This window comes from Leucoraja erinacea, chromosome 1 (assembly GCF_028641065.1).
Source record: "Leucoraja erinacea ecotype New England chromosome 1, Leri_hhj_1, whole genome shotgun sequence".
Lineage (NCBI taxonomy): Eukaryota > Metazoa > Chordata > Chondrichthyes > Rajiformes > Rajidae > Leucoraja > Leucoraja erinaceus.
The window spans coordinates 70,891,258-70,915,938 of NC_073377.1; the positions used below are offsets into that span (position 1 = coordinate 70,891,258).

General features: G+C 43.1%; 1 protein-coding gene across 3 annotated transcripts in view; it reads left to right on the forward strand.

The window, feature by feature from the left end:
- The window catches only part of atp8a1 (ATPase phospholipid transporting 8A1), a 301,017-nt gene that overhangs the window by 20,047 nt on the left and 256,289 nt on the right, over positions 1-24,681 (forward strand). For all 3 annotated transcript variants that reach the window (XM_055636910.1, XM_055636888.1, XM_055636895.1), the window contains exon 2: positions 20,912-21,026. In XM_055636910.1, the coding sequence (XP_055492885.1) occupies positions 20,912-21,026 (115 nt within the window). The remainder of the gene's footprint in view (positions 1-20,911; positions 21,027-24,681) is intronic.

Sequence of the window (24,681 nt, forward strand, 5' to 3'; positions counted from 1 at the left end):
ACCCAGCAACTGGTGATGTCCATGAATCGCAGACTTCAAGCAGTCATTGCATGCAAACGATATGCAACAAAATACTAAACATGACTTTCATTTACATGACATTGCTGTGTCCCAAACATTATGGAGCCTTGAAATGGGGGGGACTATGTATAAACACAGCTGTAATTTCTACATGGTGAAACCAAAATGTATAAAAATGGCTTTTATTAATATCTGACAATGTGCACTTTAACCACATGTGTTTTTTTTCTATTACAAATCTCAAATTATGGAGTACGAAGGCAAATAAATAAATGATGGGTCTTTGTCCCAAACATTGTGGAGGGCACATATTAATCCAGGCATCCCCAGGATAATTCTCATAAACCTCCTCTGGACCCTCTCCGACGCCAGCACATCACACATGGAGCCTAAAACTGCTCACAATACTCTAAATGCGATGTGACCAGTGAGTGACCTATAAAGCTTCAGCATTCCATCCATGCTTTTATATTCAAGTCCTCTCAAAATGAATGCTAATGATTCATTTGCCTTCCTTACTACTGATTCGACCTGCAAATTAACTTTTGGGAATCCTGCACCAGCACCCCCCCAGTTCCTTTGCACCTCTGATTGCTGAATTCCCGCCACATTTAGAATTAATCTAACCGTTATTGATTTAATATTTTAGTACTTTAAATGAAAGAGATAAGATCAAAAGTCCAAAATATTTGTTCACAACCATATATAATCTTGGCTCAGGCAGTTTATCTTTTAATATGTTCCAGCATTTTACTATTTTTGCTGAAAATGATAAAATGGAGGAAAACATTGTAAAACAGATCTATGTGGACACTGACAAAGAAAATCTAGACGAATACCTTCTGCAGACCCAATTTGCAGTAATACTTCAGATCATTGAGCACAATGTACTGCAATGTTTCCATGGCAACTGTATTCAAGGAAATGTAGTGGGAAACTTTGGGAAAGCAGTATAACATCTGATATTGGTCGTGGTTGTGAACTCAAAAAAAAAATAATGTAACAATGATTCTCAAATATTGTGGCATCAATTTTCAAAAGCTTTTGTGATTTTAATATTTCTCACATAAAAGATGTTTACTCTGGTTTTGATAATTGTGGACTTAGTTTACCTCAAAGCCATTTACTGGCTTTTGTGTACAGGCCTGGAATGATAATGCTCTGACCCTCTTGTGCAAAGGAAGGTGACTTAACTTTAAATGTGATTTTGTTTACGCTCACCTTGATGTAATTTGGTGAGGGTTCCAATCAAACTACATTTGAATTTTATTCTAGACATGTTAACTTCTGTACAACAAGCGTATTGCGTACTTTTTTTAAATCGTTGCCAAGCTGATTGTTGCAGGAGAGTCGAGTGTTTTAATGTCACGGCCTGAAACTGAACAATGAAATTTTTACTTGCAGCAGCACTAGAAATAGTACTTTGTAAACACTATAATAAACAACAAAGTTCAGTATTTATAATGCACGCACACAGAAATAGTGCTAGGACAAATACAATGCATCCAAGTCTATGCAGTTTGCAGCTTATATGGAGGTTGTAGTGTTTAATAACCTGCTGGTTGTAGCAAAGAAGCTGCTCCTGAACCTGGATGTTGTATCATCTTCCCGATGGCAGGAGTGAAATGAAAACGTGGCCGGGGTGGTGTGGGTCTTTGATGATAAGCATAATAAATGTTTTGGTTTATTATTAGCTCACTTAACTTTTTTCCCCTGTTGCCAGGCGGGCAACCTTGACAGCTTTTCAGGTTGCCAAATGACAGTTTAGGTAGTCATTTAAGACGGTTTGCATGACGCGTGCGATAATGTGCTCGGACGAAGTGCGTAGTTACCAGTCGGAATTATGCTCAATGAAGCATTCACACATTATGTTCAAGAAGGAACTGCAGATGCTAGAAAATCGATGGTAGACAAAAGTGCTGGAGAAACTCAGCGGGTGCGGCAGCATCTATGGAGCGAAGGAAATAGGCAACGTTTCAGGCCGAAACCCATCAGTCTGAAGAAGGGTTTCGGCCCGAAATGTTGCCTATTTCCTTTGCTCCATAGATGCTGCCGCATCCGCTGAGTTTCTCCAGCACTTTTGTCTACATTAACATTTTATTTCAGCTTCAAATAACCCACAAACTAAACATATTCACCAATCAAGACATATATACCACAATGACGGCAGCCCTACACTCTGCCCTGACCCACCTGGACAGCAATAACACCTACATCAGGCTGCTGTTCATTGATTTCAGCTCTGCCTTTAACACTGTCATCCCCGCTAGCTTGATCACCAAACTCAGCGGACTTGGCATCTCCACCTCCCTCTGCAATTGGACACTAGATTTCCTCACCAACAGACCACGGTCTGTTAAGGTCAACAACCTCATCTCCTCCACTATAACACTGAACACCGGTGTGCCACAGGGCTTTGTGCTCAGCCCTCTCCTCTACTCCCTCTTCACCCATGACTGCATCCCTAAGAATGGCTCCAACGCCATCATTAAATTTGCCGACGACACCACAGTGGTAGGACTGATCAGCAACAACGATGAGTCAGCCTACAGGGATGAGATCCAGCACCTGACAGCCTGGTGTGCCAACAATAATCTCGTCCTCAATTCCAAGAAGACAAAGGAAATTATTGTTGACTTCAGGAAGAACAGAGGGGGCAGACATACCCTCATCCATATAAACGGGACTGAGGTGGAGCGCGTCTCCAACTACAAATTCCTCGGAGTACATATCTCGGAGGATCTGTCCTGGTCCCTCAACACCTCCAAGCTGATCAAAAAGGCACAGCAGCGCCTTTACTTCCTGAGGAGGCTCAAGAAAGCTCACCTGTCCCCCCGGATCCTGACCAACTTTTACCGCTGTACCATAGAGAGTATCCTGACCACCTGCTTCACGGTATGGTACAGCAGCTGCACTGCTGCGGACAGGAAAGCACTACAACGGGTGGTGAAAACCGCGCAGCACATCATCGGTGCCCCGCTCCCTGCCATGGATGCCCTCCACCGAAAACGGTGTCTGAGACGGGCTGGGAAGATCATCAAAGACCCCTCACACCCCAACCATGGACTGTTTGCCCTCCTCCCATCAGGGAGGCGGTACAGGAGCCTCAGGTCATGTACTAGTAGGATGAGGAACAGCTTCTACAATAATACAATCACATTGCTGAACTCGGAGTCCCACCGATAGATTTCTCCGGTCCCTCTGGCCCCATTGTTTAATTATTCTGTATTTTTTGATTATTCTGTATCTTCTCTCTTTCCATTTTAAAAATTTCTTTATGCACAACTACTACGGACTGACGCAAAACTGCATTTCGTTGTACTCGTACTTGTATTTGTGCGATGACATTAAAGTTGAATTGAATTGAATTGAAAGGGCACTCAAGGTCAGTAAAACCACTCACAGTTTAGTAGACATGTGTTCAGTGTTATTCACAGTTCAGACTGAGAGACGTGACCCTCTCGCTCCCCCATCTTGCAGAGACGGACTGAGGCAATCAACACTTCCGGGTTTAAATAAAACACAACAAATGGTTGGTGGTAGTTGATTTGAAATAAAGCACAGTAAATGGTTGGTGGTGGTTGATTTGTAATAAAGCACAGCAAATGGTTGATGGTGGTTGGTTTGAAATGGCAATTGATTAAAAGTCAAACTTGACAACTTCCTGTATATTGATTTTAGATAAAACACTACCACTTACGGCTGTGATTTGTGGCCATCTTACTTAGTCCCCCTCCGCTCATCAGGTGCAGAGAATTCTTCCCATAAATGACAAATAAAAGTGTTATTAGTGTTTAAAAAATGTTGGGAGTCTCTCTCCTGTCAATCATGCCGTGAAGGCCACGCCCCATCTGGTGGGAGAGGGGAGGGATTATTAAACCTGGAAGTGTGGGTGTGGCTCAGTCTCTGCAAGATGGGGGAGGGAGAGGTCACGACTCTGCCTGAGCTGTAAATCAACTGAACACACTGAATGTCTGTCTACTGAACTGTGAGTGTGGTGTTTTGTGTCGTTTTATGGTGGTTTCACCCTACTTGAAATGGTATGAAACTGCATTTGAATGTGGTGGCCTTGCACCCTGCATGAAATGGTATGAAACTGCATTTGAATTTGGTGGCCTTGCACCCTGCTTGAAATGGTATGAAACTGCACTTGAATTTGGTGGCCTTGCACCCTGCATGAAGTGGTATGAAATTGCACTAGAATTTGGCGGCCTTGTCACATCTTCCTGTTCATATCCCTTTCCATTTTCTCTGTAACTCCTTGGTTTAGGCATGCCAACCCTCCCTCCCCAGGCACTGTCCACTGCAACTGCAGGAGATGTAACACCTACACAGTCCATACACCTCATTTCTCACTTCCAACCAGTGACCCACAACAACCCTTCCAGGTGAGATGAAAGTTCACTTGCAACTCTTCCAGCCTCATCTATTGCAATTAATGCTCACAATGTGGACTCCTCTATATCAGCGAGACCAAGTCTATAGACATTTTGAAATTTGAGGTCACACGTAAACTGGAGTAACTGCACCTTATGTTCAGCTTGGGTGGTTCACAGCTCAATGGAGAGAACATTGAATTCTCTAGTTCTACGTAAAACACAACAGAGAACACAGGGGAAGCAAAATGTAATTCCAAGAAATGCAACATTCTTTTAAAATTATTTTTAAATACTTATTTATTATTTTTACTAATAAGTGTACATATGTGTCAATGGTTGTCGTGTTTGTATTTTTTTTAACCGGAGGAGATGTAATGGAATTTCGTTGCACAGTATTGTGTAATGACAATAAACGTATTCATTCATTCATTCATTCATTTAACCACAGTGTGCACACACTTCTTCCATCTTGATTAGTACGGGTCTCAAGGGTTACGGGGAGAAGGCAGGAGAATGGGGATAGCAGGAAGAGATAGATCAGCCATGATTGAATGGTGGAGTAGATTTGATGTGTCAAATGGCCTAATTCTGCTCCTATGTCCTTATGATCTCCCCTGTCATCCTGTTCCTTTCCTCTTTTCATGTGCTTACCCCATCCCCACTCCCATTGGAGCTCCTCCCTTCCTCCCGCCGGCTTTACATTTCCCTCTTTCCTTATCTGACGTCCTTTTGTCTCCTTTCCATCTCTAACCTTTGTCACTATTTCCACCCATCTGCCAGGGATATAAACTTGTATCATTTGAAATTCCTTGTATGTTGCAAAACATACTTGGCGAATAAAGTGTGATTCAGAAATAATGAAGAAATGTAATTTTTGTAGGTAGTGACTATAGATGTTAGAAGTGGAGCAGAGATCTCTACTGTGTCTTCGAAATAAAAACCACAAACCTGATATCATTTGTACTCATCTGAATGTTGTAAAATGTGCAATGAATTTAGTGGAGAGAATCTTACCGATTTATCCATGTGTATATTTGTTTGGGTGGTTTGTAATAGTTTCTGTGCAATTAGGTCAGTGTGAGTTGGGAGCTGAAGTGTTAACTTTTACTGTAAGGAGCACTTCGAATTGGAGATCAGGATGTTTTATCACCCTCTGCTTTTTTTGTCCCATTGGTGTTCACGCATCCTAGCAACTTAGTCCTTTGGCAACGTAATTGGTTTGCATATGTGGTTGTGACTCTTATCCAGCACCATCTAAGAATGAATCTTGCCAGGACTTGTATTTTCTGGGTATTGTGACTGGTCTCACCTGTCCATACCAGGAGGAAGAGAGGAAATGCATATCACATTCAAAAGGTGAAACATTCTCTAAGTGTTTGAAGCGGTAGAATAAATTCAAAACATAAGAGTATACAAAAGAAGTGGCAAAAAATTGTGAGGAAAACAACCATACAAAATTAATATTTAGACAGGAATACAAATGACTGGGCACTCATTAAGGGATCATGGAAAAAAGAGAGATTTAAACAGCCAGGAAAAAGAGAGAGCAATGCAAAAATAAACAAGACTGGATAACAGAATTAAAATCAAAAATGAAATGGAAATACTAGAGATTGAAGAATGCCAATGAAGAGAAAGAATCACTTTAAAGAAACGTACGCATTTTAATTTCCTTTTATGTCCCAGAGTTGTCATGGTAAATCAAACTATTTTCAGATTTTATATGTTACACTGATGTAGGCAAAGCTAGAAACAATTCATGCATTTACTGCTATCCTGCTGTATGATTTTTGTAATGTGTGTAGTATTTTTAAAGTTATGGATGAGAACGTGTATATTTTTCCATCCCAATTATAGGGCGGTGACTCTTTCATTGAAGCAAAGTGCAAATCACTGCTTGTAAACTTAAAACCTTCAAATCATGACTTCTTAGCATGTTTGTGTTCATTACTTGCTATTTTGCTCTAGTTAAGATTTTTGGACTCTTAGGCTTCTGATGGGTATTTCTAGATATTTACCTTTAATAATCTTAGTATTCAGTCTCAAAGTTCACAATCTTGATTTAGGTTACAGAATTTCACATTGAGATGGCTTATGCCTGAATGTTTCGTGACCTCCCAGGTTTTGTTAATCGGGCTTTAACAGTGGAAGGCTTAAGGGCCTGTCCCACAATGGGATGTTTATTTGCGAGTTTAGGAGAGTGTCATGGTCCTGTTGTCTCGCCAAAAATTTGGCATCCTTCGACTAAGTAGAACACCTCCTACAACCTCATGCGACTATGTAGAGAACCTCCTACGAATATGTAGAAGACCTCCTTCGATTATGTTGAAGACTAGCTTTGACCAGCTTTCGACTTAATCGCCGATCCTCTCGGGAAAATTGGACACCCAATAGTGGAGAGTAAAAACGGCCGACTACGACTTCAGACGACTACCTTCGATTACCTTCGATCACCTACGATAACATGCCGACCTACTACGACCTACTAAGACCTACTTCGACTAAACCTACAAGTAAAAAAGTATCGATTTTTTTTCCATGCTGACCAATGTTTACTCGCAGAAAATTTTTTAGCCTGCTGAAAAATATTCCTCGACCAAACTGAGGCCGCGAGTAGTAACCACTGTGCGGGAACACCTCTCGACCATGAAGGAGACTTACCAGTGACCGCCTATGCCACGTGTCGACCATGCTGCGTGCTTGTGGCGAGCGCAAACTCTCCTAAACTCGCAGATAAACTCGTCATAGTGGGACAGGCCCTTTAGTATGCTGCAACATGGGGCTAAATTGTGCTTTCCAGCAGCAACCAGTTCCTAAAGAAATTACTGGCAACCACCCATTCAATGTCCAGTATGCCATGTACACGTTCGTTGAACTGTGGAATTCCAAGACCAAACTGGAGGTCAGATGCCGCCTGTTTTGCTCGCCATGAAATTGAGTGGTGGAGCACTGACATGGTGAAGAGACGATTTGACTGCACTTTGTGCTGCTCCCTTATTTTTAAACCAGAGAGGACTGGCTTGCAAATGATATCCCTATTTATTAAATTGAGGCCCTGACTCTGTGGGGCAAAAAGGGTGTGCAATTAATCGCTCATGTTGTTTGTGTTTGTTTTACTTTTAAAATTGTTCATATTTTTAATTTTTTCAGAGTACGTTTAAATTAAAATCCGATCAGATTAAACATCTGTTTGCTCGGAGCCTACTCTGGTTTTTGTGGTCAGCTCATTTGCCCCTCATCACCTGGAATATTAAAAAATATATATGCTGGAAACATTCAGCTGGTTATTCATCTGTGGAACGAAAACGAGTTGATGTCTCAGTTCAAAGACTTTTCATGTGGACCAGGATAGTGAGAACCCAAGTTGGTTATAAATTGCAGGGGGAATGGGGAAGGATGAATCTAGCATTGAATATTTATTGGATGCATAAAAAACAAAGTGCTGGAGTAACTCAGCAGGTCAGGCAGTATCTTTGGAGAACATGGATAGCAGAAGTTTTGGGTCGGGACCTTTCTTCAGACTCTGGTTGAGATTACCTTGGTGAGGGAGAAAAAGAACGAAGAAAGAAGGACATGTAAAAAGTTCTGAAATATAGGCTGATGGTGTAGGAAATGCCCAGCAAACCAAGCAGTATTAGTGGAGAGAGAGAAGCTGCTAATGTCGCAGGCGGCTAACCTACAGAAGAACTGTCCCAGTCTGATACGAACAAAGAAACAGTAAAGGGCCTGTCCCATTTGGCCGTCATTTGCACATCACGCAGATGGCGCACAAAGTTTTTGTACATCCCAAGATCGTGGGACGGCGCGCGTCACTGCCTATGTCACCATGCGCGCGTAGCGCGCATCACGTGCGTGTCACGACGCATGCATCGTGACGGGTAAATGATGTAGTGTAAATTACGCTCTAATGACGGCCAAGTGGGACAGGCCCTTAAGTCACCTGAAGTTGCCAAATTCGAGTCAAAGAGTGTTTGTTGTGTGTATGCCGAAAAAGGGACGATTAAATCTTGCAGTAGCATTACAGATCTGTAAACATAATACACCTAAATAATAAACAAGAATTCTGTAAAACTTGAATAAATTCAGTGAATTCTGCATAAAATCCAAAAGGCTGCTTCAAGCAAGCTGGAAGGTGAGACTACTCTTCAAGCTTGTATCAGATCGCATCCACGACAATGCAGGAGACAATCAGGTCAAAGTCGTGGTGGGATGGAGCATTGAAGTGGCAGGCAACAGAAAGTTCAGGGTTAGCTCTGTGTACTTGGTCCAGGTGCTCTGCAAAAGCGTTCACAATTTGCTTTTGAAATCTCCAGTATCGAGGAAGCATCATTTTGAACACTGAATGCACTGCACTGGATTGCAAGTGGTATGACTAAATTGTTGGTAAACTTAACCTGGAATGGGACGGGACTGCAGCTTACAGATCAGGTCCAAGATGACCTGCTCTATGGTTTGCTACACTGGATACGATAGGATTTACTAATAAATAATTTCTACACCTCAGTGATGATAAAAAATGTTTGATCTTCGACATTCAGAAGTTAGTTTGTTGGATAATCCTAATGTGTCCTTTAATGGGATAAACAAAACAATCATTGAGGTTGTCACTATCCAATGTGTAAAATATTTAAAAATATTGAATGGCAACAACTTTCTTAACCAAATTTTAAAAGCGGGCATAATATATTTGAGTTTCAAAAGCCTCAACTTAGTAAACACAAGTGATTCAGAGCTAATATTCTACTGTGCCCTCCATAATGTTTGGGACAAATACCCGTTATTTATTTATTTGTGCCTGTATTCCACAATTTGAGATTTGTAATAGAAAAAAATCACATGTGGTTAAAATGCACATTGACAGATTTTAATAAAGGCCATTTTTATAATGTTTGGCTTGTGGAAATTACAGCAGTGTTTATACATATTCCTCCCCATTTCAAGGCACCATAATGTTTTGGACACAGCAATGTTATGTAAATGAAAGTAGTCATGTTTAGTATTTTGTTGCATATCGTTTGCATGCAATGACTGCTTGACGTCTGCGATTCATGGACATCACCAGTTGCTGTGTGTGTCTTCTCTGGTGATGCTCTGCCAGGCCTGTATTGCAGCCATCATTAGCTTATGCTTGTTTGGGGGGCTCGTCCCCTTCAGTTTTATCTTCAGCATATAAAAAGCATGCTCAATTGGGTTCAGATCGGGTGATTGAATTGGCCACTCAAGAATTGACAATTTTTTAGCTTTGAAAAACCCATTGTTGCTGTAGCAGTATGTTTGGGATCATTGTCTTGCTGTAGAATGAAATGCCGGCCAATAAGTTTTGAGGCATTTGTTTGAACTTGAGCAGATAGGATGTGTCTATACACTTAAGAATTCATCATGCTACTATCATCAGCAGTTGTATCATTAATGAAGATAGGTGAGCCAGTTCTTTCAGCAGCCATACATGCCCAGGCCATAACAACCCCACCACTGTGTTTCACAGATGAGGTGGTAAGCCTTTGATCTTGGGCAGTTCCTTCTCTCCTCCATACTTTTCTCTTGCCATCACTCTGATATGTTAATCTTCGTCTCAACTGTCCACAAGGCCTTTTTCCAGAACTGTGTTTGCTCTTTTAAGTACTTCTTGGCAAACTGTAACCTAGCCATCCTATTTTTGCAGCTAACCAGTGGTTTGCATCTTGCAGTGTAGCCTCTGTATTTCTGTTCATGAAGTCTTCTGCGGGCAGTGGTCATTAACAAATCCACAGCTGACTCCTAAAAAGTGTCTCTGATCTGTCAGACAGGTGTTTGGGGATTTTTCTTTATTATAGAGAGAATTCTTCTGCCATCAGCTGTGGAGGTCTTCCTTGGCCTGCCAGTCCATTTGCGACTAGTAAGCTCACCAGTGCTCTCTTTCTTCATAATGATGTTCCAAACAGTTGATTTTGGTAAGCCTGTCCCACTTATGCAATTTTTTTCGGCGACTTGCCGCCACCTGTCATAGTCACAGCAGGTCGCCGAAAATGTTCAACGTGTTGAAAATCCAGCGGCGACCAGAACAAGGTACGACTCTTTGGGCGACTACTCATGACCATACAGGCTTCACCTGTGACATGTCGCCAGGGTGTCGCCTGTATGGCCGTGAGTAGTCTCCTCGGTCGCCCAAAGAGTCGTAGCGTATTTCTGGTCACCGCTGAATTTTCAACATGTTGAAAATTTTCGGCGACCTGCAACGACCTATGATGGGTGCCGGCAATTGCCGAAAAAGTCGCGCAAGTGGGACAAGCCCATAAGGTTTGGCTGATGTCTCAAAATCGCGGATTAGGTCGCCCAAGTGGGACAGCCCCTTAACAGTTTTATTCTTGTTTCTCAGTCTCATAATGGCTTTCATTAACACAACTTTGGTCCTCATGTTGATAAACAGCACTAAAAGTTTCCAAATGTGATGGAAAGACGGGAGGAAAGACAAGGTGCTGAGAACTCTCTTGTACCTGCATTAAGGAGGCATTTAAACACACCTGAACAATTAGAAACACCTGTGAACCATGTGTCCCAAACATTATGGTGCACTGAAATGGGGGGACTATGTATAAACACTGCTGTAATTTCTCCACGGTGAAACCAAAATGTATAAAAATACCCTTTAATAAAATCTGACAATGTGCACTTTAACCACATTGATTTTTTTTTCTATTATAAATCTCAAATTGTGGAGTACAGAGGCAAATAAATACATGATGGGTCTTTGTCCCAAACATTACAGAGGGCACTGTATGTGCTGTACCTACTGAGGGCAGGAACATTCACTTTCACTGGACATGTTGCAACTTCTAAACAAGAAATATAATGATTTGAATAACCACTTCTCTGAACTGAGTCACATTCAGTTACTCCTGTTACAGATTAATTGGCTGCTTTCTCCTTGCAGGTCAGTTTGTCTATAACGTCTGTGCTTGCAGGAGAAGTGCAGCTGTCAATATGAACTGAATGTCAGATGACAACATGTTTTTCTCTTTAACATGCATGAATCACACGTTTTTCTAGCAATTCGATTTTTTTACATCTTTAAAGCTTCTGTAGCGGCACCTGCTATTGCGTGCCAGCGGCGAACCCTCGGAAGCCGCGCGCACGTGACTCTGGGAAGGGTCGGGTTTTCGCGTGGTTTCTAGGCTCAGCCCGCCAGTTGATTGAGGACCACCGTTGTGGTCAATGGTGTTTCAGAACCTGTGATACCAGAGAACCTTGATTCAGAATAAATCTTGTTTCGAACAACTGATTGTTGTGTCGAATCCACTGAACTTCATTAATTATCCCTCAAAGAATAAAAATCCAGACAATTTATTCTCTCAAAATAAAATTTGCAAAGTCTACTGGAAGCAGGAAATGTTCACCATCGATTACTGCAAGGGGGTCAATTGCTTTGATTGTTATCTATTGATCATGAAAGATTTAATTTAGTTTACTGTCATATACACCAGGGTGCAATGAAAAGTCATGTACACATAAAGCTCACAGTGTAAACAGTAATGGGATATTCCCATTTGTTGCTCAGTTGTTGAGCTCACCGCTGGTTGGCATAATTAGTGCCAGCATTAAGCGAGAAAGTAAATGCAGGTAAATGGATTGTTTGTCTATGTTTGACTTCTTGTTTTCATTTATAAGCCTTTGTTTGTAATTCACTTTTTTTTAATTAAGCTTACTTGAACTGGTTCTAAATGCCTGTGTTACTCTTATTGGATAAACATCTACAATCAATGGACACATTTGTTTACTGAGAGGATCTGTTTGTGTTGCTAAATTGTTTTATTGCTTGAATATATATATTGCGCTTCTCATGCATTTAAGAAAATTGCATTAAAAATTACGTACATTATATATTCTCCATACATACATTACGTCAGTGGCTTATTGTCAGATGTGTTGGAGTAGTTCAGTCGCCTTTGACATTAACAAGTTCTCAAAATGCCATTGGGTGCAGGCCCTTGGGACCTGCCACCAGAGACCCAGTCACTGCCCTGTTCCACTTTGCAGAATGATTTTCTAGTGCTGAGGCACATCAAGACCAATTCACGGCATCTGGGTAGGGTGTGTATGGAGGGTCACAGGTTTCATTCCCAACATCTTCACAGTTGCTGCTTATTGTAACAACAGTTGTGTGGTTCTGACTTCTAGAGTTCTACAATTTCAGTGTCCTAATACTTGCTTTTTTAAAGATATCTTGTACTCTCCAATAGATTGATTGTAGTCTCACTTTAATTTACCATTGTATAACGTTACCCGATTTACAATTTACTTGCAATAATTATATCATTTTAAAGCATCGATTTGGATTTTTTTGTCAGTCATTCAATTCAATTCAACTTTAATGTCATTGCACAAATACAAGTATGAGTACAACGAAATGCAGTTTTGCGTCAGTCCGTAGTAGTTGTGCATAAAGAAATTAAAAAAAAAATAGAAAGAGAGAAGATACAGAATAATCAAAAAATACAGAATAATTAAACAATGGGGACGGAGGGGCCGGAGAAATCTATCGGCGGGACTCTGAGTTCAGCAATGTGATTGTGTTATTGTAGAAGCTGTTCCTCATCATACTAGTACGTGACCTGAGGCTCCTGTACCGCCTCCCTGATGGGAGGAGGGCAAACAGTCCATGGTTGGGGTGTGAGGGGTCTTTGATGATCTTCCCAGCCCGTCTCAGACACCGTTTTCGGTGGAGGGCATCCATGGCAGGGAGCGGGGCACCGATGATGTGCTGCGCGGTTTTCACCACCCGTTGTAGTGTCTTCCTGTCCGCAGCAGTGCAGCTGCTGTACCATACCGTGAAGCAGGTGGTCAGGATACTCTCTATGGTACAGCGGTAAAAGTTGGTCAGGATCCGGGGGGACAGGTGGGCTTTCTTGAGCCTCCTCAGGAAGTAAAGGCGCTGCTGTGCCTTTTTGATCAGCTTGGAGGTGTTGAGGGACCAGGACAAATCGTCCGAGATATGTACTCCGAGGAATTTATAGCTGGAGACGCGCTCCACCTCAGTCCCGTTTATATGGATGGGGGTATGTCTGCCTCCTCTGGTCTGCCTGAAGTCAACAATAATCTCCTTCATCTTTTTGGAGTTGAGGACGAGGTTATTGTTGGCACACCAGGTGGTCAGGTGCTGGATCTCCTCCCTGTAGTCTGACTCATCGTTGTCGCTGATCAGTCCTACTACCGTGGTATCGTCAGCAAACTTAATAATGGCGTTGGATCCGTACTTTGGGATGCAGTCGTGGGTGAAGAGGGAGTAGAGGAGAGGGCTGAGCACACAGCCCTGTGGCACTCCAGTCATGTACTGAGCTAACCCTAAGTCATGTACTGAGCTAACCTTTAAGTCAAAATAGTTCTCCATTATCTTTTTCATAAGAAGAGTCTGAATTCCCCAAATAGTTTTCAGACTGATTTGTATTAATCCAAAATAAGACTTGTTTTTACATTTTTATGTAATTTACTACATTGCAAGGTATTTTCTCATTTCCTGACGGCTCCAACAAAAAATCCCAACTGATATATTTCCTTGTTATAGAGGGAACTGCAGATGCTGGAGAATCGAAGGTTACACAAAAAAGCTGGAGAAACTCAGCGGGTGCAGCAGCATCTATGGAGCGAAGGAAATAGGCAACATTTCGGGCCGAAACCCTTCTTCAGACTGATCGGGGGCGGGGGTGGGTGGGGACAAGAAAGGGAAAAGGAGGAGTAGCCCGAAGGCTGGGGGATGGGAGGAGACAGCAGGGGGGCTGAGGAAGGGGAGGAGACAGCAAGGACTAACAAAATTGGGAGAATTCGATGTTCATGCCCCCGGGATGCAGACTCCCCAAACGGAATATGAGGTGCTGTTCCTCCAATTTCCGGTGCTGTTCGCTGTGGCCATGGAGGAGACCCAGGACAGAGAGGTCGGAGACGGAGTGGGAGGGGGAGTTGAAGTGCTGAGCCACCGGGAGGTCAGCTTGGTTATTGCGGACCGAGCGGAGGTGTTCGGCGAAACGATCGCCCAACCTCCACTTGGTCTCACCGATATAGATCTGCTGACATCTAGAGCAGCGGACGCAATAGATGAGGTTGGAAGAGATGTAGGTAAACCTCTGTCGCACCTGGAACGATTGCTTGGGTCCTTGAACGGAGTCGAGGGGGGAGGTAAAGGGACAAGTGTTGCATCTCTTGCGGTTGCAAGGGAAAGTGCCCGGGGAGGGGGTGGACCGAGAGGGAAGGGAAGAATTGACAAGGGAGTTATGGAGGGAGCGGTCTTTGCGGAAGGCAGATATGGGGGGAGATGGGAAGATGTGGCGAGTGGTGGGGTCACGTTGGAGGTGGCGAAACTGACGGAGGATTACTTTTTGTATGTGACGGCTGGTGGGGTGAATTCTCCACTTTTGGCATTTTAAAGGAATTATTGCTCCTTGTAAGACATTGCTCCCAGGTCCGCTCCAACATGCCACCTCTTACCATCTTGTGGAACTATCCCCCACAATCATAGGATTTGTAGCATCTGTCCTTTCACATCTTGCCTTCCCACAGTCTTTTCAGTTGAAGTAACAGTTCACTTGCACTACAATGCAGTCACATCTACTCTACAAAAGCTGAAGGCAGAATGTCGGCATCCAGTATGCAGGAATGACCCTGAGCTCTGATTGAATTGAATTTCCTTTATTGTCATTCAGACCTTACGGTCTGAACGAAATTTCGTGCCTGCAGTCATACATACAATGATACAATAATGAACAACAATAAACACAAATTAACATCCACCACAGTGAGTCCTCCAAACACCTCCTCACTGTGGTGGAGGCAAAAAATCTTAGGGCTGCAGTCTCTTCCCTCTTCTCCCTCTGCGCTGAGGCAATTCCCCACCGGGCGATGGTACAAACAGTCCCGCAGCTCACCGAACCCCGCGAACGGGCCGGTTCAAACACTGCGGCCCGGGGTGGTCGAAGCCGCCGCACCTCCAGTCCAGCACACGCAGCCGCCGGCCCGCGGCTGAACCCAGGACTCTGGACACCGCCGCCAGAACATCGTCCCAGCCACCGGACCGGATCGCCCTCACGTGAGTGTTCCACCCTCGGGCTGGGCCACTCCGACGGGAGTGCCGTTCCTCCCTCGGGCTGGGCCACTCCAGCGGGAGTGCCGTTCCACCCTCAGGCTGGGCCACTCCGATGGGAGTGCCGTTCCTCCCTCGGGCTGGGCCACTCCAGCGGGAGTGCCGTTCCACCCTCAGGCTGGGCCACTCCAGCGGGAGTGCCGTTCCTCCCTCGGGCTGGGCCATTCCAGCCCCTCACCATGCCGCTCTCACGGGAGCACCGTTCCATCCCGGGCTGGGCCGGGAGCGAGCCCAGGACGAGTCCTGTCAGCTGCCTCCAGAGTCCTGAGGTCGCCGGCTCCGCTAGGCCTCAGCGTAGACGGAGGCAAAGAAGGGGGATACGACAAAAAGGTCGTATCCCCCTTCCTCTATAATTGCCTGCCTCTATAATTCTCCATCCCCCTCCAACTGGGACCTCGTTGTCTTGTCCTCCTGCTTTGTTAGAATGGAGTCCAATACAAACTTGATGAATGGCTCCTCATGTTCCATGTGGGCATTTCCCATTTTAATTGAGTCTTCCAGATGCAATATTGAATTCTCCAACATTTTAGATAATTATCTCATTCTTTGTCCGCATAAGAATTAGCCCATTTTGCTCATCATCACATATCCCCCCCCCCCCCCCCCCCCCCCCCCCCCTTGATCATATTGAATGGCCTACTCCTGCACCTATTTTTCTATGTTACGTACTACACATCGGTGCGTTAGTTTATGTCGGAGTGGAGCATCTTGCTCTATAGGATCTTTGCTTCAAATGGTAGCCTGTTTATAGGATGTAGGTCTTGCCATAATGGATGTGTGTCTGGTATTTCTAGGACTCTAGCTTGGTTAGATATTGTCTCTTGGCATCCTTGATTGTTTTGTGAAGCTCGTACCTGGACATTCTGGGCAGGTCGGGGGTCACCCGACTTGATCGCCTCAGGCCTGGACCAGTTGGGAGTGGGTCTCCATGTTCACCCATGGTCTCCAGTTGGGGAACACTTCGGCCTCTTTGGCACACAGTCCTCTACTCACTTACTGATGAAGTCTGTGACCATAGAGGCATGCTCATTTAAATTGGAGATTGATCATGGAGATTCATTGGCTTTTAAAAATAAGCCTAAAAATAAATCTCTGAACTTTTAAATGGAAAGCAATGGGTTAAGCAATTTTTGATATCAGCACATGAGTGAATTTCTATTCCACTCCAATAGGAAGTGAAGGATAAATTGATAAATCTTGTGGCTTTGAATTACTTAAAGATTGGCAGAACTTGTAAACTTCCGAAGAGCTGTGGTTGTTGAGGGCAATTTGCATTGTGATTCTTTGCTTTCCCATTATGGAGCCTCGGTGGCAGTGGAGCCTTGCGGTCGATGAGCGAGGAGTGTAAGACAATGCCAACACAAGAAGTGAGAGTCGTAAAGAATACACCTGGTATGTTTGCCTTCATCAGTTGTGGCACAAAGTATACAGGGAGTCATGTTGCAGCTTTATAGGACTTTTGTCAGGCTGTATTTTGAGTATTATTCATAGTTCCGGTTGCTCATTACAGAAAGGATATGGAGGCTTTGGAGCAGGTGTGAGAGGTTTATCGGAATACTGCCAAGATTAGATGGTATTAGCTATAAGGACAGGTTTTATAAAATTGGATTGTTTTCTCTGGAGGGCCAGAGGCTGAGGGGAGATCTAATATAAGTGTAGAAAATTGAGAGGCAGAAATAGGGCAGACGATCAGAACCTTTGTCCCCAGAGTGAAAATGTCAAAGGTCAGGGGTATAGGTGAGAGTGACAAAAATTTAAAGATGTGCAGGGCAAAAAAAATGTCAGAGAGTAATGTGTGCTTGGAACTCACTGCCAGGGAAGGTGGTGGAGGCAGATGCAATAATGGCATTTAAGAGACACATGGATATGGATCATGTGCAGGCAGAGGAGATTATAAAAACATAGAACATAGAAAATAGGTGCAGGAGTAGGCCACTCGGCCCTTCGAGCCTGCACCACCATTCAATATCATCATGGCTGATCATCCAACTCAGTATCCTGTACCTCTCCTTCTCTCCACACCCCCTGATCCCCTTAGCCACAAGGACCACATCTAATTCCCTCTCAAATATAGCCAATGAACTGGCCTCAACTACCTTCTGTGGCAGATTTATTTTAGCCTGACATCATGTTTGGCACGGACATTTTGTGCAATGCTTTTCCATGTTGGATGCATGTGGTGGATGGAACATGATAAAAAAAATGATTTATCAATGATATAAAACTGATATTGATTCTTGTTCTATTCAACAAGAGGAGCCATGGACAATATGTTGAATTTTAATGAAATCTTGTAGAGGAGTCAATAAATTTTAATTAAAATGCTTTATATATTAACAAGCAATTATCCATTCTATAGACATGTATTCTCTTCCCTTGTGGTGACAGTGATGAAGTTGTTATCTATTTTTGAATATATAATCCATTCGTTGTGTGATATTTTTCTTGTAGACAAGATGTTCTCCTTTTGATGAGGAAATTAATGGAGTGTTTATGGTTATTTGTGTTGCAGAACTATTCTTTAAGTTGAAAACCTGGTGTCTGTCCCTGTGATTTACCCAAGCTAATTTTCTCATTCTGGTTCTGGATTTCATGGTTCATCTTGAATAGAGTAAGGTTTGACTATAGATTTCGAGCATCATTAAATTAGATAGGTTAGCTCTTCCTTTGCTGTTGATGTTCTGTATTTTCTCTTCCTCATTTTGAACACCTGGATAAGAGAGACACCTACGTCAGATTTCTATTCATAGACTACAGCTCTGCTTTCAATGTTGTTATTCCATCTAAGCTCTTCTCCAAACTCATGAAACTTGGAGTCAGCATTCATCTCTACAACTGGATCCTCGACTTCCTGACCAACAGTCCACAAACGGTGATGATAGGTGACAAATCATCCTCTACAATAATCCTCAACACTGATGCATTCTCAATCCCCTTCTTTACTCCCTATACACCCACCCCATATGCAATTAAATACAAATCTAATTTAATTTACAAATTCTCAGACGACACCTCCGCAATGGGCTGGACATCAAATAATGACGAGACGGAGTGCAGGATAGAGATGGAGAACCTCGTAACCTGGTGCCAAGACAACAACCTTTCCCTCGGAGAAGGGTTGCTGATGAAGGGTCTCGACTCAAAACGTCACCTATTCCTTTCCTCCTGAGATGCTGCCTGCCCTGTTGAATTACTCCAGCATTTTCTGTCAACGTTTCTCTCAATGTCAGCAAGACGAAGGAGATTGTGATTGACTTCAGGAAGTGAAGCAGTACACATACCCCAGTATACATTGATGGTGCTGATGTTGAGATGCTTGAAAGCTTCAAGTTCCTCACAGTAAATATCACCAGCAACCTGTCCTGGACCACCCATATCGAAGTAATAGCCAAGAAAGTACACTAAAGTCTCCGCTTCAAAGGCTTAGGAAGTTCGGCTTGTCCCCAACAACTCTCACCAGATGTATCATAGCATGGTTTGGGAACAGCTCCAACCAAGACCGCAAGAAATTGTAGAGAATTGTGGACGCAGCCCAGACAATCATGTAAATCAACCAAGGTTGCCAGCATAATCAAGGACGAGTCTCACCTTGGACACTCCCTCTCCTCTCCTCTCCCATCAGGCAAGAGCAACAGAAGTGTGAAAATGCACACCTCCAGAATCAGGGACAGTTTCTTTCCAGCTGTTATCAGGCAACTGAACCATGCTATCACCAATTAATGAGCGGTCCTGACCTACCATCTACCTCATTGGAGACCCTTGGACTATAATGTTTTATGTGTCTCTGCCTCAGAGGGTGGTGGAGGCAGGTTCTCTGGATGTTTACAAGAGAGAGCTAGATAGGGCTCTTAAAAATAGCGGAGTCAGGGGATATGCGGAGGAGGCAGGAACGGGGTACTGATTGGGGATGATCAGCCATGATCACATTGAATGGCGGTGCTGGCTCGAAATGGCCTACTCCTGCACCTATTGTCTATTGTCATTCCTAACTGTCACGGAGCACCAAGGCAAATTCCTTGTATGTGAATACTTGGCCAATAAACGTATTCATTCATTCTTTAATTGGACTAATCTTACACTAAACATTATTTCCTGTATCCTGTATCTGTACACTGTGGCTTGATTGTAATAATGTATAGTCTTACTGCTGACTGGATAGCACACAACAACAAAAAATGTTTGGCTGTACACGGGTGTCAGGGGTTATGGGGAGAAGGCAGGAGAATGGGATTAGGAGATATTTCAAATATCCTTGAATAGCTGTCATCTGATACTGCCCATCTTTCTGCTCTTGTCATGTATGGTTGGTGTGGTAGATGAATCTAGAAGCAAGATGTAGACACAAGGAACTGCAGATGGTGATTTACATTTTTTTTTAAAGACAGAGTGCTGGAGTAACTCGGCATGTCAGGCAGCATTTCTCGGGAACCTGGGTGGTTCTCCTGCATTTTGTAAAAGGAAGGTACATAGAAAACAGTGGCACGGATTGGATTTTCAGCCCCATTGGTTAGTTTCTCCTGGGAAGGTATCAGTCCTCGTATATATTCATTATTGCAGGTGATTGCAATACAGAATATTGTCAGAAAGTTGGCTTTTTTTTTTTACAAAGAATACATTTATTGACATTTTTAGGAATGATAAATTGGATCAAGATCATGCAGTCCCAGAGGCTACTCCGTCCAGTGTTCATGTCGTCAACTTTGACGTTTTCTCTTGGTTCGACTGCTAATCTGGAGAACTCCAAACATTTTTTAACATCCTTCCCTTCATAGCCCTTTTTTTCATTTGGTCAAGCTCATTGTAAAGCGTGCTGATTGGCACGTGGACTGGATGTTTTTTTTTGTTTGGCTGTGTATTGTATCGCACTGTTTTCCCAATGGATGTACAGGCACCTGGCATTTTATGCGCGCTTAATTACTACCAAGTTTCATTTATGTGCTCCTATTTTCGGAAGAATGCACTCAAGTTTATGCCTGGCAACATATGGCAGCATAGTCACGTGCGGTGCCTGGCATACGTTTGATTTACAAGCTTTTTGATTTGAGAGTTATTTTCATTTACACTGCTTTTCAAGCACATAACGCCCATTTGCCTGTATTTGTTTATATTTTCCTTATGGATTCAATATTTATCCTCTGGTCCTGTGCTTGTGGTCAAAGGTAATGGTTGTTTGCAATCTCTGTATCCATAGTTCAAATTAAACATTTTTTCAGAATGCCAGAGAGTTGCACATAACATCTGGAAGAATGGAGTTTTTGGGTGGAGCAGACAGGGGAAAGTTGTCATTATTGGTGCTAAGCAGCACTGAAGGAAGTAATTCATTATGTGCTGAATATGATGTAGGCATCACCCAATATATAGGTCTTTAAATTTAGAACATACTCGTTTTGTTCCTTTTATATAGGTTACGAGAAAGCAGAGGATACCTCGGAGAAAACCTCATTGGCTGATCAAGAAGATATGAGAACAATATTTATCAACCGGCCTCAACTTGTAAAATTTTGTAGTAACCATGTCAGGTATGAATAGCTTCCATTTTTTTTGTTAAAAATCTAAATGTGTTCAGTTTGTTTGCTTTCAATATTTGTTCATTTAACTATTGCTTTTATATCTTATTGGAATGTGACATTAAAAATCCACTGTTAACTGTCATTCAATACTATGCAATGTTCATTCAATACTATGATCAATGTTGTAATATTTTGCACGAAAGAACATCCTACCTGTAAACGAACAAAGCATTGAATTGTAAATTATGCCTATTTTAACCTACATTTCTAGAAGAGGGAACAATGTGGCGGTAAAGCTTTGTTGCGAGAGCGAGCATTTATCATCGCAGCTATTGAGCACATCCTGTTTATGCTGGAATCTTTGCACGTCCAGCCAAACAAATCAGTTTCACACCCTTTTTACCCACATTATCTCCCCCCCAACCCTCCCAGTGTTTATCCAGTAAACATGGCCATTCACTCAGTTTAGAGTCAGCGAAGATATCCTTGCCATTGATCTACGATAGAAATGTTATATTTAACCTTCACATCTTTTGTCTTCTGGAACATGCAGCAGTAAAGCCTTGTGCCTTTCACATGCAAATCCCATTATGGATGGATTCTCATACTGAAAAATGTCATTACCGCTCGGATAACCTGCAGCTTAAAAACTCACAACTGTTGTCTTCCAATGGATTAAATGGTGAATCCTTGTGCTCCTTGATGCATCGTGGCATATGAGTGCTGGCACATTGTTACAGCATCGTTCAGCTGCTGGACCTTCGTTGGTCAAGCATTGAATGCTACACATGTGATTGCATAGAACTCCCAAATGTGCTGGCCTTCTGCAACAGAATGAACATTGGTCATTCCCCACTATGTCATAGAGTGGTACAGCGTGAAAACAGGCCCTTTGGCCCAACTTGCCCACACTGGCCATCATATGCCAGCTACACTAGTCCTCCACCTGCCGGGGTTTGGCCCATACACCTCCAAACCTGTCCTTTCCATGTACCTGTCAAACAATTTTTAAACGTTGGGGTAGACCCTGCCTCAACTACCTCCTCTGGCAGCTTGTTCCATACACCCACCACCCTTTGTGTGAAAAAGTTACCCTTCAGATTCATATTAAATCTTTTCACCTTCCCGTTAGACCCATGTCCTCTGGTCCTCAATCTCCCTTACTCTGGGCGAGAGACTGCATCTTCCCGATTTAGTCCTCTCATGATTTTATATACCTCTTTAAGATCACCCCTCATTCTCCTGCAAGTCCTTGCAGTTGAATTTGCATTGAGCACTCTTCAATGCAGTGCTTTGGAAGCCACTGAATCTGGCATTGTAAAATACAGAAAGCCCTTGTTACAACAGACCATGGGGTGGGGGACACAACTGGTGTCCGTAATTGCCGCTTGTCTGCCATATCCGAGTAAAGGTTTATCCTCAATAATGGAAACAAACAACTGCAGTTGCTGGTAATACATACAAGGACAGAAAGTGCTGGAATAACTCAGCAGGTCAGCAGCATCTCAGAAGAACATGGATAGGTAACATTTCAGGTCGAGACCCTTCTTCAGATTCTCGGTTTGGAACTGGGCCTGGAATCCAGATGAGTTGACGGCCCTGGCCTGTTGGCGGCCGCAGTAGAGACGTGGATTGACGGAGACAATGGTCGCTGCTTGCGGAAATTAATATAGTTAATTGCTGTATTAGAGCCATTAATGATGTGAACTCCTCCATCAAAATCTCTTTACTTTCTCTAAGGAGACCAACTCCAGTTTTATTTTCCATCTCTGATGCAAACCACCCATTTACCTTCCCCCATGTACCATCCTTCATAATTATTCCCAACATTAACATCGGGGGCACGTTGGCCCAGCAGTTGCTGCCTTCCAGCTCTAGAGGCCCGGGTTCGATCCTGACTATGGGTGCTGTTTGTACAGAGTTTGTACGTTCAAACCGTAACCTGTGTGCGTTTTCTCCCACACTCCAAAGATGCATAGGTTTGTAGCTTAATTCACTTGGTATAAATGTAAATTGTCCCTAGTGTGTGCAGGATAGTGTTAATGTGCAGGGATCTCTGGTGGATGTGGAAAAAATAAACAAAAAACTGAACTGAACTTGCTGTTAATTGAAATTGGCAGCTTCTTTCAAATGAATGGGAATGCACGAGATGCATCAGCCTTGAGTAGTGTGGAAGCGAGCAGCCATATATGAAGTGCATCCAATCCCGTGGGTCATTGGGTTATAGAGGGATCTTGGTCTTAACGGGATGGAGTGAGCCGAACTGCTTGCTTCTGACTTGCTATGGATTCCTGACCTACACACTTGTGCATAGGCATGGAAATCTGGAACAAACCTGGTGCACTGCAGCAAGCGGTTGGTTTTCTACAGAACCGCTGGCTGTTGGTACGTTTCAGCCCAATGTTATGTTTTTGTCAGAACTAGGGAAAGTTAGGGTGAAACTGAATCACCGGGGCTTCAAATAACTTCAACATGACAAATTGCCAATTATTCTTTTAGATTTACAGGTGTTTTCCTTGAGCCCTTGAGTTTAGTATATTTCCATTGTGTTCTTTCAATCTTTGATCCGGGACCCCACTCAAGACTTTTGGAATGCAACTCTAATCACGTTTTTCGCAACTTTATCCCTCATAATAGATGATTCACGCTTGAATTGAAATCCATTTGCTCATTCAATTAGTCTTTATGGCATTTATACTCTGGTCCAATCTATTCATTGTAGTTCTTGCTTTTGGGCCAGATAAGTGATTTCCATGTCATTGTCAAAGTCACTGTTCAAGGGAATAGTGCAGACTCCAAAATATCTCTTTGAGCATCGCTTATCATTCTGTTGCTTTGAACACCTGACCATTGTCCCTAGATTCATAGTGTCATAGTCATAGCGTGATGCAGTGTGGAAACAAGCCCAACTTGCCCACACCTGACAACATGTCCCATTTGCCAGCATTTGGTCCATATCCCTCCAAATATATCCTATCCATGTACCTGTCTTAATTGCTTCTTTTAATTGTTGTGATAGTCCCAGCCTCAACTACTACCTCTGCAGCTTGTTCCAAACATCATTACCCTTTGTGTGAAAAAGTTACCTGCCAGGTTCCCATTAAATGTTTTCCCCTTCAGCTTAAACCTATGTCCTCTGATCCTCGGTTCAACAAGAGACTCTGTGCACCTACCTGATCTATTCCTCTCATGATCTTATACACTCATATAAAATCACCCCTAATCCTCCTGAGCTCCAAGGAATAGAGTCCCAGCCTACCCAACCTCTGCCTATAGCTCAGACCCTCTAGTCCTGGCAATATCCTCGTAAATCTTCTCTCTACCCTTTCCAGCTTGACAACATCTTTCCTGTAACTCTATTTTTCCTCTTGCTGCTCAGCCTTTTCCCTAACCAGGTTAATAATGATTTCTACTCCACTGAAGCTAATAGCGTCTCACCAATTGAGAGCCTTAAAAAGCATTTCCGTGGACAGATTTGGGTAAGTCAATTTCAGGTTGAAGCAGGAGCGGGAGGTTTGAAGAGCAAATCCATTGGTTGGTTTGGAGCATCCAAATTGGCTAAATAAGCAGCTAATAAAAAGGCAAGGTGTTGGGGAACAGACTATTGGGAGTGGCTGCGTTGGGGGGGAAGAGGTGGTGTTGAGGCAAGTGTGAGTCTATGGCT